This window comes from Protobothrops mucrosquamatus, unplaced genomic scaffold, assembly GCF_001527695.2.
Source record: "Protobothrops mucrosquamatus isolate PMUCROS unplaced genomic scaffold, P.Mucros_1.0 scaffold1729, whole genome shotgun sequence".
Taxonomy (NCBI): Eukaryota; Metazoa; Chordata; class Lepidosauria; order Squamata; family Viperidae; genus Protobothrops; species Protobothrops mucrosquamatus.
In genome coordinates, this window is record NW_015387876.1 from 8,198 (window position 1) to 25,580 (window position 17,383).

At 44.7% G+C, this 17,383-nt stretch overlaps 2 protein-coding genes across 3 annotated transcripts; one reads left to right on the forward strand and one right to left on the reverse strand.

The window, feature by feature from the left end:
- Nucleotides 1-113: 113 nt before the first annotated feature.
- PLLP (plasmolipin) lies at nucleotides 114-5,954 on the forward strand. The gene is made up of 4 exons (XM_015822935.1): nucleotides 114-137; nucleotides 337-510; nucleotides 3,739-3,861; nucleotides 5,790-5,954. The coding sequence occupies exons 1-4, from the start codon at nucleotides 114-116 to the stop codon at nucleotides 5,907-5,909; spliced, it is 441 nt and encodes a 146-aa protein (XP_015678421.1). The 3' UTR covers nucleotides 5,910-5,954.
- Nucleotides 5,955-11,816: 5,862 nt separating this feature from the next.
- Nucleotides 11,817-17,383, reverse strand: ARL2BP (ADP ribosylation factor like GTPase 2 binding protein). Of its 2 annotated transcripts, XM_015822943.1 has the most exons (7): nucleotides 17,350-17,383; nucleotides 16,147-16,199; nucleotides 15,853-15,914; nucleotides 14,518-14,624; nucleotides 12,999-13,084; nucleotides 12,522-12,618; nucleotides 11,817-12,147 (listed from the first exon to the last, which is right to left on the reverse strand). In XM_015822943.1, the coding sequence occupies exons 2-7, from the start codon at nucleotides 16,182-16,184 to the stop codon at nucleotides 12,049-12,051; spliced, it is 489 nt and encodes a 162-aa protein (XP_015678429.1). In that variant the 5' UTR covers nucleotides 16,185-16,199; nucleotides 17,350-17,383; the 3' UTR covers nucleotides 11,817-12,048. The 2 variants fall into 2 exon arrangements, with proteins under 2 accessions (XP_015678429.1, XP_015678428.1); XM_015822942.1 differs by lacking the exons at nucleotides 11,817-12,147; nucleotides 17,350-17,383 and adding an exon at nucleotides 12,233-12,280 and having other exon boundaries at nucleotides 16,147-16,193.

Consider the following 17,383-nt stretch of genomic DNA (forward strand, 5'->3'; position numbering starts at 1 on the left):
TATATCTTATATCTCATCTCATCTTATAGCTTATCATCTCATCTCATCATCTCATCTAATATGCTGACCCCTCTTCTTTGTGACAGCCCCTCAAATATGAGGGGGCTGCTATCATGTCACTCCTAGCCCTTCTCTTTGTTAGTCTAGACATGCCCAGAGACCCACTGAGTTTCAGCAATTGCTTGGCAGCCTCCTTCCGTGAGAATGAAATGAAAGAGATGCGCGGCTCCTTCGGCATATGTACCTCATATATAACTCATGCATATAGGCTATGGAAGATAGTGATCAGATCCCAGGATGAGTGTGACCTTCTTCTTCTTCTTGTGCTTTTTACAGGTGCTGGGCTGCTTGGTGTGGGCCCTGATTGCCAACACGTACTACCAACCCTATCCATCCTATGGCTGGGTGATGTTTGTAGCGATCTTCTTCTGGATGGTGACGGTCATTCTCTTTGTGATGTATCTGTTTCAGCTTCAGTTGAAACTCTACATGATCCCTTGGCCTATTGTGGTGAGTGTGGAAGGTTGGGGAAATATGTCATTTGAGCATCCTCCCAATTGGCCTTTGACCAGCTCAGTTGGACTGGAGGACCTTTCACTGCTGACTAATAGTATCATGCTGGGCTGATGGGAGTTGGGTTAACTTTGAGGGGTGTCAGATCTCCTGACCCTGGACTCCTCATCTTGACTTGGCTAAAACGTCTCTGATGGGGCTTGGTTAGCTTAAAACCTTTATTTCGGAGAATAAAGCTACACTAAAAGTTGATTGCCTCCTGGCTGCAAGAAGATGTCTGTTATCTTTCTGTCTTTGGGAATTTAAATTCCAAGTTTCTTACAAGTTTTCCCCAGCTCCTAATGGGGAAAAAGTCATGACACGTGATGTGGCGAGTTTGACACCCCCTGGGGTAAAAGAAGGCTAAAGAGAATGGTGAAGAACAGGTCCACCTCTTTGCTTTACTCTTAAATTACGTGCTATCACAGGGCGTCTTGTGAGAGCATCCATAATAATTGCACATGTCTTAATCTCTCTCAAAAGATCTCTTTCTCTTGAAGCTCTGCTGAGAACTGAAATGCCCCTTCAGCTTTGAAGAAGGGCAAACCCCTGGCATCTGGAGAGGTCCAAGCAGATCCCTTGATTTCTCTAGCTAGAATGACTCACCCTGAAGCCTGTGAGATGCTGCTGGTCAAAGATAATTGTGCACCAGGCATGGAACTCAGTTGCTGCATTGATTCATTTTTCTACACTTGCAACATATTGTGAACCATGACCTCACCGTGCAGACTGCCCAGCGCACTTAGCCACAATAAAAGCTTCATATTTGATGCAGGTGCAGCCACTAGTTAAGTAACTTATTTCAATAAATTGGGTAAATAGAGCCAATACTGAGTGAGGCGACACAAGTTTATGACTTGGCCGTTCCCTAAATGAATCATGTCTTCAGTTATGCCCCTTTTCTTCTGCTCTAAGGCATTTGACCAAGGGAATGCATTTTTATCATGAACTTTTGAGATAGGTTAGCTTGATTAACTAGGCAGAGTAATTATTCACTATTCAAATATTCTTCTGGCTGCTCTCATCCAAAAAGATAGATTTTATCAGTCGCTTACCTGTAAGTTGGACAGCATATACATCTAATCAATAAAAATAAACCAGTAGGCTGGAGATTGCCAGCTCTTTTGTGGTTACTATTTCAGTTGTGCACTCCCCACACCTGTACAATGAAGGAAGCACTCCAGACCACGTTCACAAACCAGAAATGCTTGTGAGAAACCTGTTTTTTAGGATTTAGCAATAAGCACCCTTCCTTGCGCGTTAACCTGCCTGGATTGGGGCACGACTTATTTTTGTACATTTTGCTGTGGCATGAGTGGCATTTTGGATTTAATTGTGACTTTATAGAATTGCCTGCTCAAGGAATCTTTTTGGGCTTGCACTGAAAAAAGCATCCGGCTTTCTCACAGTGTAACCAGACCGTGCATTCATTATTTTTTCTTCCAACTCAGTTATCCCAAAGATGTTTTTCAAAAGGCAACTACACTCCTTGGTTTTTGGTGGGTTTTTTTTCTTGAAAACATTTAACGTCTCATCCAAGGAGCTTCTGAACTGAAGAAGCTTCTTGGATGAAAAGTGAAACGCTTTCAAGAGAAAAAAAAAAAAACCCAAGAAAGTCTACTTGCCTTTTGAAAAGCACCTTTGGGACAACCATGATCTGGATGGTTGAGAATCTCCGTAGGCATTTGCAACACAGGGAATTGTCCTAACTAGGTCTAGCTAGGAAGAATGGTGGTCCTCTTACATCCCCATCAGCAGCTCCAACTTAGAGCCCTCTCCCCCAGCAGTTAAGAGTCCCATCTCATCTGTCCTAGTCAGTGGTGGGATTCAAATAGGGGAACCACCGGTTCCCTGGGTGGATGCCGCTTCCGGAAGTCCATTCTGGGCCTGGGCAGCAAAAAATTAGCTGCCGGTTCTGCCGGCTGAATCCCACCACTGGCCCTAGTGTAACCAACCACCGCCTCTCCATTTCTGGTTGCCTTGCCCTGGGTGCAGGAGAGGAACAGTGCTACTTTTGTTATCCTTTCCTAAACTGAAAGGGCAGCGCTGACTGTGGATTCAAGGCAGGTCAGAGAAGCGAGCTTGTTTCAGCCAGAAAACATCCCACGCCAACGCCGTTTGGCATTTATGAAAATATGCGATCCATCATCTCTGCATGGCTGCCTTGCAGAATACAGAATAAAAGAGTTGGAAGTCTTCTAGTCCAGTCCCTTTGCTCTTCGGATACAAACTTGTTTTGGTTTGTATGTCTACCAATCAAAATAAGTTCGTATCTAAAGAGCAAGGGGTTGGACTAGAAGACCTCCAAGCGCCTTCCAACTCTGTTATTCTGTAAGTGATCCAGATGTTGTTTCTTTGAGTGGGAGCTGAGCGCCCAGGGATGACCGCATCTATCATGTTTAAATAATGGGAAAGCAGCACGCTGTGGAAGAAAGCACCAGCCTGGAGCATTAGGGCTGTGCACGCTGTCAAAAAGCTAGAAATTGAATTTTCAGGAACGTCAGCGAAGGGCCTGCCTGCAACTCATTGAAGCAGTCGCATCTTCTTATAGGGTTCCCTGGCTGCAGACATTTCCCCCAAACAGCTGGGTGATTCCAGAAGATGAGACTGTTTTAGTGAGTGGTAACCAGGGGCTGCCTTTCCTCTCTTAATGCGCATTGCACCGCCCTTTCACACGTCTGTGTCACATTCAGTGGCTCCAGGTCTCATGCCTTGGAAAATAAGATGAATAGCTGCATCTCGTTCCATTGTTCATCTTCTGCATTTGCTTTCCCAGTCAGTCAACACTAAAATAAAGGGGAGAGAGCAAACTGGTTGAATAAATAGAATTCTAAACATAAAATGTATGCCTGTTTTGCAAGGGGGGGGGGGGAAACTGCTATTTTGGAAATGTATTTATCAGTATTCAACTGGGCGGGGGAATTTACGCACATGGTTTTTTTCCTTTCTCTTTTGTATGCATTATATTTTTGTTTTATTTTATGTCTTGTTTAGTTATATTTTCATATTTTTTCTTTCTTTTTGGAGTTTGTATTTTTAACGTTGCAAATAAAATAATTAAAAAAGGTAAAAGAAACTGGGGCCAGGAAGGCTAAAACTTGGTTTGAGGCCCTGCCAAGACCCAGTTCAGAATCTTAAAAGAGATTTTCACATCTGAATCCCATGGTTCTCTCTTCTTTTCCCCAGCTTGTGGTGTTAAATGTCTCAGCCTCCATCATGTATGCAACAGCTTTCATAACCAGCGCTGCATCGGTTGAACCATACTCCTGGCCCCATTCCCCGGACTACAACAAAAGGGCTGCAGCCTCGGTAGGTAACCATTAAGCCAGGTTATTTCTTCAGGCTGGGCCATGGGGCAGCTTTATTGGCCAAGTGTGATTGGAAACACAAGGAATTTGTCTCCAGTACACAAGCTCTCAGTGTACATACAAATAACAAAGGGATAGGTCATAGATCATAAATCATAGTTACAATCATGAATCGTAAGATACAAGCAACAAGTGATAAATCATAAGATACCAATAGGAGAAGATAGTAGGAAAGGTAAGAAGATGAGAAATGAGAAGGATAATTGCAATACAGCCCTACTACATGGGTAAATATCTTTAGGCCTAAGATGGTGCTGTAGGAATTAGGTGTTCAGCAGTGTGATGGCCCGGGGGGGGGGGGGAACTGTCTTTGTGTCTACATTTTTTGTCATGCAATGTCCTATAATGGCGTCTAGAGGAGAGAAGTTGAAACAGTCTATGTCCAAGATGTGAAGGATCTGTAGATATATTTTCATCCCTCTTTCTGGCCTGTGTAGTAGACAGGTCCTCAGTGGAAGGCAATAGTTTTTTCTGCAGTCCTAACTATCCATTGAAGTCTGTACCTGTCCTGCTTGGCTGCTCTGCCAAACCAGACAGTTATTAAGGTGCAAACGAGAGGCTCAATAATTCCTCTGTAGAACTGTATGATGATACGATTTCTCATATGATGATATGAAATATGACGATTTCGCCCATATTTCTTGTACTCCTAGTTTTCTTTCACTCACCATGTAGCGTGCTTTTTCTCTAAACCGGGGCTGGCTTTTAAAGCCCCAAGTCTTGTTATGCCAGCAATGAGCTAATCTCCACTCATGAATGAAGCAGCAGCTGAGAGCTACATCACGCATCCGAGCCCCCTTTGCTTTCCGAGACGCACGCTTGTACTCAAGTGTCAGTCACCAGCATGTAACTCAGGCTGTCCTCAACCTGGCACCATCTGTGGCTCCTGGATCCCACCTGCCACCCCAGTTGGTCGTTGGCCAACCCATCTGAAAGGGAACCAGATGGAGAGAAGCAGCTCTTGAAACAGCTGTGCTTCTTTGCCTTGGATGAAATAAACTTCAGCATCGTTTGCGTCCTGAAAAGTTACCAACACCTCCCCCCCCCTGGCAAATTTTGCTTTGATGGGGCAGGGATTGATGTCTAAATAACAGAGATCAGAACCCAAGAGTGATTTTTTTTTATTATTGATACTGTTTCAGTTTCTCCGCTCCTGCGCGACTGTATTTGCATTTTGAACTGAATAGTGAATTGTGCAATTGTTTACTGTGAAAATCTAGAAGAAACTCTAGTATTGTCTCCTCTTACAATTGAAATATTTTCACTGTCTTCAGCTGAATGGGCTGCTGGGCAGCTTATGCAGAGTCAGTGGGAAGAACTCTCTGCCTTGCCAAGTACAGGTAGTCCTCGGTTTACCACCACAATTGAGCCCAAGATTTCTGTTAAGTGAGGACATTTGTTAAGTGAGTTTTGCCCCATTTTACGACCTTTCTTGCCACCGTTCTTAAGTGAATCACCGAAGTTATTAAATGAGTAACCTGCTTGTTAAGTGCATCTGGCTTTCTCCATTGACTTTGCTTGTCAAAAGATTGCAGAAGGGGATCACGTGACCCCGGGAGACGCAACGGTCACAAATATGAGTCAGTTGCCAAACATCTGAATTTTGGTCACGTGACCCTGAGGATGCTGCCAAAGTTGTGGTGAAAAAAGGGTCGTAGGTCACTTTATTCAGTGCCGTTGTAACTTTTGAGCAATTGCTAAATGAACCGCTGTAAGCTGAGGACTATCTGTAGTCTTAGACTTCTTCTCTATCAGGTTTGAAGTTCCAGATCGCCTGGAAATGGACTTGAGATCCAGGGGGATCTGCAGCCCCCCTCCCTCTCCTGTTGGCTATGTAGCTTTAATCCGTTTGTGGCTTGTCTTTCCCAGTTCTTTGCCTGCCTGGTGATGATCGGCTACGGGGTCAGTTCCTGCCTCAGCATCCGAGCCTGGAGGGGTTACGGAAGCAACGCAGCCACCAGTCAAGCGAGCATCTCCAATCACGCCTAAAGAACTGTGGATCCTTCTGAATCAACAGGGGCCAAGCTGGCTGGCTGGCTTGTGGGCAGAGATGGTGGCTACTGCAGCTTCTGTCCCTTCTCTTCCAGACGTGGCCTGGCTTGGAAACTAAATGTCCCATCACAGCTTCAACAGAGCTAATCTGATCACAGGACTCACCTCCTCCCTTCTCCTGCGCGCTAACCGGCATCCTGGACAGAGCGACTAAGCCCTGGATGAGATAGGCAGCCTCCTGCTGGTTTTCATGATTCCTGGTTTGTTCCTAACCCAGAGCTAGACCTTTCAAAAGTGCCTAATGCTAACTTTCAACCTTATTATCCCCCTTGGCAAAGACGATGCGAGCGGCACAAAACAGCCTTTCATGTCTCTTGGCTAAACAATTGGGATTACTAACATTGATTGGCATAGTGTCAGAGCAAAGCCGGAATGGAAATTATGCAGACTCTGACTTAAATGGGCATTTCTCAGGCCTGTTAACTGCCATGCCTTCGTTGGCTCACTCAGGTCCACAGGGGGAGCAGCTGTCTTAACTTAAGGTAACTTGGCTGTTCTCAGTAGTGGAGGGGTGTCCAACCTTGGCGATTTTAAGACTTGTGGGCTTCAACTCCCAGAATTCCCCAGCCGGCTGACTAGGGGATTCTGGGAGTTAAAAGTCCACAAGTCTTTAAAAAAAGTGCCGAAGTTGGACACCCCTGCATTACAATTTCTAGGAGCTGTTCAGGTGTCCAGAAGTTGGGAACGTAATGTCTTAAGGTTCTCGACTTCAGGCGTCCAGAATTTTCAAAGGTTCCAACCTGTGGGGACGACACTACAAACGTCTCCTCACGCCGTTTCTACACACTTCATTAGGTCTCCAAACGTACACAGATCTCTACCGGTTCGTAAAGAGTGGTCTCGATTCTTTTGACTTTGGATGCGTAGGCTCACTGCTTGCAAATAATGTTTGTAAATAATCTTTAATCATTAATTCCATTTTGTTTCATAGGACAGTAGTATGTAGTACAGTAACAGAAATGCCTTCTGTGATATACCCAACAAATGTTTTCTTTCTAAAAAAAACCCACCACGTTTTAAATACACTTTTAAAAGACCACCTGGATTGTTCTCATTTGTCAAAAGGAGGGTTCTTCAGAATATACTTTGCTTGGGAAAGGTGCACACAGAATCCGTGGGGAAAGTAAACAGAGACCCACGTGCTTAATTTGTAAATTCAGGAATTTGGGGCAGGGGATATGAAGAAGGGCAGATCAAATGGCAAGAGGCATTGAATAAATCACTTTAAAAGTTGTGATTTTTTTTTCCAAAAGCCCCATCGTTTTTTTATCTGCACCCAGAGGGTCATTTTTAACCTGGCAGAATAATTTGCCACGCTCCATAGGGTATCTTTTATTAAGCACACAAGATTCTATTGTTAGCACGAAACAAGTGAAATACAAGTGTTCACATACCACCATGGGTGCTGCCATGAGGTTCTGGAAGGCAGAAGTTTCCTAGATGCCACCTCCAGAACATTTCCTATGCAATGCTCCGAGGACTCCCCAAGCCTATTCCATACTACAGGGAGTATCTTCAAAAAACACATTTAGTCTATGGCGCTGTAAATCCAGCACCCTTAACTCAGCCTTTCTGTGTTGACTTATGGTTCAACCTTCTCCTAGGTCAGGGGTAGGCAACCTTGGCTCTTTTATGACTCGTGGACTTCAACTCCCAGAATTCCTGAGCCAGCTGGCTCAGGAATTCTGGGAGTTGAAATCCACGAGTCACAAAAGAGCCAAGGTTGCCTACCCCTGTCCTAGCCCATCTGTTATTCAAGCATCTCATGCATCTGAAATGCGATTTCGGCTAGGGAAAAGAAACGTACATTTTCCTTATCGCTCTTCCTGATACAGCTCTTTGCCCCTGGGAGACTGAAACATAGTGCCTTCGCAATTAAATTGGCAATTATGGGCAAAAGGGAAAGAGAAATTCTGGATGTGATCCTGCAATCCTTGTTATCCAAGTACTGATTGTACTGATGGAGAGACCGGGACTTTTGGAAAAAAAAAAGAAAAAGAAAACGGGCCCAAAGTAAATACTGATTATATTTCCAGCATGCTTGACTAGGCCTGTTTCTTAAGGCATCACCTGCACACTTCAATCTTGGTTAATGCTCAATACCTTTTACATTTTGAACTTTCGTAAGCAGGAACCTGAAAGAATGAATACTCTTGGGCTGAAGAGTTAAAATAAATGATCTTTTGCAAAGCAGAGCGTGCTTCCGGATAAAGATCTCGAAAACCGCCGCCGGGGGCCAACTTCCAGGCTGAGAACATTACAGAAAAGACATTTACAAGGAAAACACTGTAGCAACTGTAAATATCGTAACTGCTTATGAGAAACACCATGTTCTCTCTACTCTCTCCTGTCTGAAAACATTGTCTGCCAGGGGTTCCTGATTCTGCACAGCAGAAGCTCTTCCCTACCCAAGGGGGCCTAGAAAACATCTTTCAGCCCCATCAGGTCCCTGGCAAGCGAGGGCGTAAAGAACAGCTGCCCACTGATCATGGCTGGTCGTCCTGCTGGGTGGCACTCAAGATGGCCACAACTGCTCCAGGCTTCCCAGCCGGAGAAGGACCAACCTATGCAGGGGGTCCAAGGTAATTTGGACGAGGAGCCAGCTGTCGAGTGGACAATTCACATCACTGGCACTTGATCAGCTCATTTGGCTCAATGTGGAGAGGCTTGTGAACGAGAATTTGACTGAAGGAACCAGAAATGTTCCCAAAGACCTTGTGGGAAGTCGTTAATAGCTAGGTTCACTGTGTAGGAGGTGGCTGTGTCCTTATATGACAAGCTGCAGATCATAGCATGGACACTGCATGGTAGTTTGCCTAAAAAAAGATGAAATGTACATTTCAAAAATATCATGACCTCTTGAGGTAAAGGGGTGAAAGCCCTCAAGTGAAGAAAAATAAAAAGTCTGTTGACTGGAGGAGGACTCAAGTTCACCATCAGTAGAGAACATCGTTGTACCATTTTCATGCTACATATACAAAAAAACCCCAAAAACATTTGCGTCTAAACGCCGACAGAAAGCACCACAATGCATATTACCTGTTTCATTCACAGCCCACACAAAGACAATTTGCCAGAGATCCTGTGGTTGTGAAACTCGGGGTAGGGGGCCATAGAGACGGTCCCCTCACACCCAACCCTAGTCTTCCATGACCATTGTCCCACATAATATAAGAGAGAGAGAGAGAGAGAGAGAGAGAGAGAGAGAGAGAGAGAGAGAGAGAGANAAGTCCACAGGTCTTCAACCCTTGCATTACAGAATTCCAAGAGCTGAAGTCCGCAGGTCTTAAAAGTTTCCAAGGTTGGACACCCCTGCTGTGATGTTTGCAGAGGAGTGCGGCAAAGATGTGTGAAGTAATCCAGAGGTTTGCATGTGTCTAGAGATGGCCAAGCATTTCTCACCAGAGCTAAGAAAACTGAAACCTACCGTAGGCTCACTGCTTGCAAATAATGTTTGTAAATAATCTTTAATCATTAATTCCATTTTGTTTCATAGGACAGTAGTATGTAGTACAGTAACAGAAATGCCTCTGTGATATACCCAACAAATGTTTTCTTTCTAAAAAAAAAACCACCACGTTTTAAATACACTTTTAAAAGACCACCTGGATTGTTCTCATTTGTCAAAAGGAGGGTTCTTCAGAATATACTTTGCTTGGGAAAGGTGCACACAGAATCCGTGGGGAAAGTAAACAGAGACCCACGTGCTTAATTTGTAAGATCAGGAATTTGGGGCAGGGGATATGAAGGAGAAGGGCAGATCAAATGGCAAGAGGCATTGAATAAATCACTTTAAAAGTTGTGATTTTTTTCCCCAAAAGCCCCATCGTTTTTTTATCTGCACCCAGAGGGTCATTTTTAACCTGGCAGAATAATTTGCCACGCTCCACAGGGTATCTTTTATTAAGCACACAAGATTTTATTGTTAGCACGAAACAAGTGAAATACAAGTGTTCACATACCACCATGGGTGCTGCCATGAGGTTCTGGAAGGCAGAAGTTTCCTAGATGCCACCTCCAGAACATTTCCTATGCAATGCTCCAAGGACTCCCCAAGCCTATTCCATACTACAGGGAGTATCTTCAAAAAACACATTTAGTCTATGGCGCTGTAAATCCAGCACCCTTAACTCAGCCTTTCTGTGTTGACTTATGGTTCAACCTTCTCCTAGGTCAGGGGTAGGCAACCTTGGCTCTTTTATGACTCGTGGACTTCAACTCCCAGAATTCCTGAGCCAGCTGGCTCAGGAATTCTGGGAGTTGAAATCCACGAGTCACAAAAGAGCCAAGGTTGCCTACCCCTGTCCTAGCCCATCTGTTATTCAAGCATCTCATGCATCTGAAATGCGATTTCGGCTAGGGAAAAGAAACGTACATTTTCCTTATCGCTCTTCCTGATACAGCTCTTTGCCCCTGGGAGACTGAAACATAGGGCCTTCGCAATTAAATTGGCAATTATGGGCAAAAGGGAAAGAGAAATTCTGGATGTGATCCTGCAATCCTTGTTATCCAAGTACTGATTGTACTGATGGAGAGACCGGGGACGTTTGGAAAAAAAAAAAAAAGCAAACGGGCCCAAGGTAAATACTGATTATATTTCCAGCATGCTTGACTAGGCCTGTTTCTTAAGGCATCACCTGCACACTTCAATCTTGGTTAATGCTCAATACCTTTTACATTTTGAACTTTCGTAAGCAGGAACCTGAAAGAATGAATACTCTTGGCTGAAAAGTTAAAATAAATTATCTTTTGCAAAGCAGAGCGTGCTTCCGGATAAAGATCTCGAAAACCGCCGCCGGAGGCCAACGTCCAGGCTGAGAACATTACAGAAAAGACATTTACAAGGAAAACACTGTAGCAACTGTAAATATCGTAATTGCTTATGAGAAACACCATGTTCTCTTTAATCTCTCCTGTCTGAAAACATTGTCTGCCAGGGGTTCCTGATTCTGTACAGCAGAAGCTCTTCCCTACCCAAGGGGGCCTAGAAAACATCTTTCAGCCCCATCAGGTCCCTGGCAAGTGAGGGCATAAAGAACAGCTGCCTACTGATCATGGCTGGTCGTCCTGCTGGATGGCACTCAAGATGGCCACAACTGCTCCAGGCTTCCCAGCTGGAGAAGGACAAACCTATGCAGGGGGTCCAAGGTAATTTGGACGAGGAGCCAGCTGTTGAGTGGACAATTCACATCACTGGCACTTGATCAGCTGATTTGGCTCAATATGGAGAGACTTGTGAACGAGAATTTGACTGAAGGAACCAGAAATGTTCCCAAAGACCTTGTGGGAAGTCGTTAATAGCTAGGTTCACTGTGTAGGAGGTGGCTGTGTCCTTATATGACAAGCTGCAGATCATAGCATGGACACTGCATGGTAGTCTGCCTAAAAAAAGATGAAATGTACATTTCAAAAATATCATGACCTCTTGAGGTAAAGGGGTGAAAGCCCTCAAGTGAAGAAAAATAAAAAGTCTGTTGACTGGAGGAGGACTCAAGTTCACCATCAGTAGAGAACATCGTTGTACCATTTTCATGCTACATATACACAAAAAAAACCCCAACATTTGCGTCTAAACGCCGACAGAAAGCACCACAATGCATATTACCTGTTTCATTCACAGCCCACACAAAGACAATTTGCCAGAGATCCTGTGGTTGTGAAACTCGGGGCAGGGGGCCATAGAGACGGTCCCCTCACACCCAACCCTAGTCTTCCATGACCATTGTCCCACATAATATGAGAGAGAGAGAGAGAGAGAGAGAGAGGGGGGGGGGGAAGGAGAGAGGGAGAGGGAGAGAGAGAGAGAGAGAGAGACAGAGAGACAGAGAGACAGACAGAGAGAGAGAGAGAGAGCGCTAGGATGTCCTCAGAGAAATGATTGCACGTATTGATCTCCACCATGTAAAATCCAGTTGGGTGGAAACAGCAAGAGTCCAAGTGCTCGGATGGGGAGATGGTGGTGGGGGACCATCCAGACAAGGAGCTGAAGAGAAGGTCATGCCTGCGGAGAGCTTTCATTCCTCTCTTTCATATTTGGGACATCCCAAGGGAGGCAGCCCTCCTCTGGAGCCAAAGACTAATGCCACAGGCTGTTCTGGGGGGGTGACCTTGAGGGCTTGCTTAAAGGGGTGACCACCAACCCGGCACTCAGGTCCAGGCCTCGTCCTTCTTTCTCCTAGAGCGAGACACAAAGACACTTCAGTTCGGAGGCATTTCTAAAGAAGAGACCGGTAGATGAAGAAGGAAAGCAATTTACAAACACTGGGCTTTTATTTTCTGCAGAGCGCTGGACTAGAAATCCCACTGCACTGTAAAACGTAGAAAAGCAAGGATTTTAGTGGTGGGACACTGTTGAGGGGGAAGCTGGAGGGGATCAGAGAGGATTCTAAGGGATCATGAGCCAATCATTGGCTCCCTGCACGTCTGCTTGCTCTTTCTCTTCCCGTGACCCCGGAGAACCACTGTTAATGGGAAAACATGATCCCAGGTCAGAGGGACCAGCATACTGGTGTTCAGCGCTCACCGCCAGCTCAGTTTTAAAATACTTACAGCTCTATAATCCAGGAACATCTCTTTAAATGCCAGAAAGTCAGTAAATGTGAGAAGCATCTCGAAAATGTCTCCAGCTATTTCATCCTTGTGCTGCCTGCAAATGAGGGATTCGGATAGGTCATTAACGTGGACAGGGTATTTTCAGATTTTAAAGGATTTATTTTTTTTCAGCGCCACTGTAACTTGGAATGGTTGCTAAGCAGGAGACTCTTAAGCAGGGGTCTTCAAACTTGGCCCTTTTATGACGTGTGGACTTCAACTCCCAGAATTCCTCAGCCAGGCACCCCCGGGTCCATATGCCATGAAACCCACCATCTCACTTCCACAAGATTCAAAAGGGGATAGAAAGGATTAAGAGGAAGAAAGTTCTCCCATCATCAGGGCACCTGCCTGGTGGCCTCCAAGTGACTTCAGAGAGCAGGAAAAAAACTCAACCAACCCGAAACGCCGAGAAAAGACGGAAAGCCGACTTACTGTAAGGACAAGGTGAAGGCAGACATGTTGAAACCAGGAATCCTGTCCAAGAGTTTTGCTTCGATGTATTTTTCAACTAAGCAGATCTAAAATTAGAAAATGTTATTTATTGGCTTCTTCTTCTTCCCTTTCTATGCTGCTCCAGTTGTGGCAGTCGTAAACCAGGTTAAAATCATTAAAACAGACACTATAGAACAGTGTTTCTCAACCCTGGCCACTTGAAATTATGTGGACTTCAACTCCCCGGCTGGGGAATCCTGGGAATTGAAGTCCCCCATCTGCAAATGACCAGGGGTTGAGAAACACTGCTATAGAAACAATAGCTTTGCTTGTACCCTAGTACAAGGGTCCCCAACCCCCGGTCCGTGGACCAGAACTGGGCCGCGGCATGCAGCAACCGGGCCGTGCAAACAAACGAAGCCCCATCCACAGGATGCAGTTACGTGTTATGTGTTTGTGTGTCTGCGCGGGATAGCACAAAGGGGTTCTACAGACTTTATAAACGCAGTAAGTCAAGGATCCGTGCTTCGGGACCCAACAACAAAAAACCCAGGGATAATTGAGAGTGCACACTTCTGATTTAGTTCTTACACCTGACCTTTAATGGATCTATGGCAAAAAATAAACCTCCTGCTTGCTGAATTTGCTATTAAAGGTAGTTATCTGATAATTAGGCTGCAATGTTTAACGTGCTTTCTTTCTCAATGGCTCCGCAATAAGAATACATAAGAACGGTCATAAAAGGCACAAGATGTACAGAGTTCCACTGGAATGGAAGGTGGATTATGCGACGTAAAGCTAAAGTCAAGTTCCTTCAAGTCCAGCTCAACTCCTTGAGATCTAATTACAATCTAGACCAGTGTTTCTCAACCTTGACAATTTTAAGGCATGTGGACTTCAACTCCCAGAATTCCACAGCCAGCAATGCTGGCTGTGGAATTCTGGGAGTTGAAGTCCACATGCCTTAAAATTGTCAAGGTTGAGAAACACTGATCGAGACTGTCTTTTTGGGAACAATATGAGAGCCTTGTTTGCCATTGCCTTTTCCCTGGATGTTGTTTCACTTGTTGAGCCCCGAGCAAATCCACAGCTCTGGGATCTCCCGGCAATGTGCCAAACAAATTCCACCCACGTGCAACTTTGCTTAGACTCTCCGAAATCAGATCAGATAAATTCTCCACCTCTTTAGGCAAGTTAGGAAATTAGTGAAGCAAATGCATATCTGGCAGGAGAGGAAAAATGACCTTAGCTTGCTAGGCAGGGAGAAACATTTCGGTAAGTAATAGATCCTGGGAGTTTGGTAAACAGAATTTGGATAGATCGTACATTACTCTTTTTTAAAACGAACTGTATTCCTCCTTATTTAGCACTATAAAATTATTTCGTATTTGACTGAAGCCAGTAGACCTTGCCCATTCTTGCCCAGTTCAAACTTTTATAAACAAGCCAATTAGTAATTCGGCCTCTAGAAAATCTTATCTGTGTAGACAAAAAAAAAAAAAGACCACGACAAACTTACATATTCATTAAAGATAGGCGTGTAGACCAGTTTATTCTCCTCTGTGTCGTCAAACTCTTGGTAGTATTTATCCATGAAGTTTCTTTGTATTAGCTGGAAGTCATCATCTGAAATCACAAAACAGCTGCTCAGTGTGGTGGCTATTTAGCTGAAACAGTGACCCCATTCTTCGGCCTGCTACACTCAACTTGAAATCCAGCACATTGTGCTCTGGGTCAGCCATGACAACAGCACAGCTGCAACTTGGGGGGGGGGAGGGTACCGTCTATGCAACCAATTCCATTTTTTCCCCCGCTAGCTAGGAAAGCTCTTGTAGGACCAGAGTTCTTAGAAGCCAATCTCCTAAAAGTGCTTTGGAAGTCTCCTTGGAGAAGGGACATCTATTCCCTAGAGAATTTGACCAGCCTACAACAGGGTTCCCTTGATCGTGATTAACAGAGTGGTTTATAGAGGAAGAACGAATTGGCATTCAGCAGACTGTCTGATCATTCCAAAGGCTTGCCTGAACATGGAACCCCGTCAGGTTTGGCATGCAGGTTGAAAAAGCCCTGTTCCAGATAATGTGCGCAATGACAAAACACAGATCAAATCTGTCTAGCAGACATGAAAATGAGCAGCGCTGAAGATGTGTTTAAAATCTTCCACAAACTTGGAACTAATAGGTTTTAACCAGCCACCTAGCGATGATCATGGTTCTGCTTCATGTGTCTTCTTCAGGTGAAGAGCAGAGCCAGAAGAAGACATATCTCTGGACACCCTCTCATCATTTTGGCAAAAGGGATGGAGTCAGCAGATGCTTCTGATCCTGGGGCAGAAGCAATATTTATAAACCTAGTCAAAAATAGACGATGACCCCACCCAGCGGGCTCTGGCCTAGACCAGAAGCCTTCCTTCATGTGTCCTCAGAAGAAGCTGAGGGTAGAAGAGTCAAAAGAAAGGCACAGAAACAATCAATTATGCTCAGAAACCTGGGATTACTCAGGGGCAAACTTTCTGAGAGAAATCAGGTCTACTCAGAGCTGGTCATGCTCAGATAAGGGCAAGGCTTCCAAGTATGCAGAAAATAGCCTAGCTTGGCGTATCTCCTGCAGCAACATCACTCAAGCGTGATAATGGCTTGGTACAAGGAGCTTACTGAAGTTTGACTTGGCTGCCTCCTCCTCCTCCTCATGCTGTCTTCCTGGTGAACTGGACTTGGACTACATTTATAACTGTGAGATTAGGCAAAATATATTTTTAGGCCTATCAATCAAATACAAGCTGTTGTTTGTGAGGCTGGAGTACTGAGGAAGGCCTTTGGTGGGGGGCAGTGTTAACTATTAAAGCAGAACTCACCCATTACAATATCTTCCAAATATCCTACGATAGCATCAAATTCAGCATCAGAGGGCGATGAGCTAAAATAAGAGAGGAGTAATTTAGATTTCAGTAACCAAGGAATGTGAAAGGCACATTATGTAAAATGGGCCCTAGAGTGAATTGATTAAGAATTACATGAATTAATCCAGGTTTCTATTAGAAGTCTCTAGATCAGGCATGTCAAACTGCCGGCCCGTGGGCCGGATGCATCATACTAAAACCGCGCCCACCCCATTGCCGGCAATGGGGAAAAAGTAGAAATAGACTTACATGGATACACCAAAACTTTCTTCTTCTAAAGTCTCCATTGTTTGCTTTGCTACCTGTATTTATGAAAGAAAGATTTTAATATGGTTGACTCATTCTCAGAACCCTTGGTCCCAGATTGCTTTTCTCGTGGATTAGTTTCCATCCATTGTTTCTTGTCCTTCCTTCAAATGCTTTGGAGAAATAGATTGACCCCCTTTTTTGTGCCAGCCCCTTAGATATGGGAACTCTGCTGTCATGTCACTCCTAGGCCTTCTTTTCATTAAAAAGACAAATCAAGAACTACCTATATTTACACAGTTCAGATCTGCTCATCTTACTTAATCTTTCAGGATGTTAATGTTGCTCCTTGGGAAATCTTTTACAGTGTTGCCATAGACATGAATGAGGAGGGTGCCATTGGGCTGAGCAATGCAAGAGCTCCAGAATTTATTTATCGAATTTATATCGCTGCCCATCTCAGCAAAGGCAACTCTGGGCAGCGTACAAGTAATGAGAGCAATGAGCAGGGGGAATTCCGAGAGGCAAAATCCACACATTTGGAAGAAGGCATCCAGACTGACCCATGGGGATCCTGTATCAAGGCTTATATGATTTGTGGGCCTTCTATCAGCAGAGGGGGAGAGCCATAAAACAAATGTCAAAAAGGCATCCTATGCAAAAGGCAACCTAGAGCCCTTTAGGCTGGGGCAGGTTCGAAATGGCTATTTCAGTTCTCCCTTAATTCTTTGTTAGCAATCCAAATTTTGAAAAACATATATAATTATATATATAATATAATTAATAGGTTCTTCAGCCCTGGGGCTGCCTTGAAATGTTGCTAAATAAATGAATAAATCAATAGAAATAACCAGGATAAACAAATCCTTCAGCCCTGGGGCAAGCAGCTACATGATTAAATAAACAAAACCTAAATAAGTGCTTTGGGCCTGGGGCAGCTTTGAAATACTAAATTAATTAGCCAAATTAATGGAAATAACCAGAAGAAACAAACCCTCCGGCTTTGGGGGGAGTCTTTGAAACGCGGCCCAGTAAATGGGAATAATTTAATTTAAAACCGATTTCACGGTAGAGACGGGCTGCTCCTGGGGCAAAGGGGGGCTCCGGGGAAACAGGCAGCCCCCCCCCCGCCCTGCAGCGGCTCTTCCCATCGAAGCGCCCCTCTTGATCCGGGAGATGGAGCCTCCCGCTCCAAGCGCAGTCTACCTGCGGCCCGGGTGGGCAGGACGGCCAGGCGGCG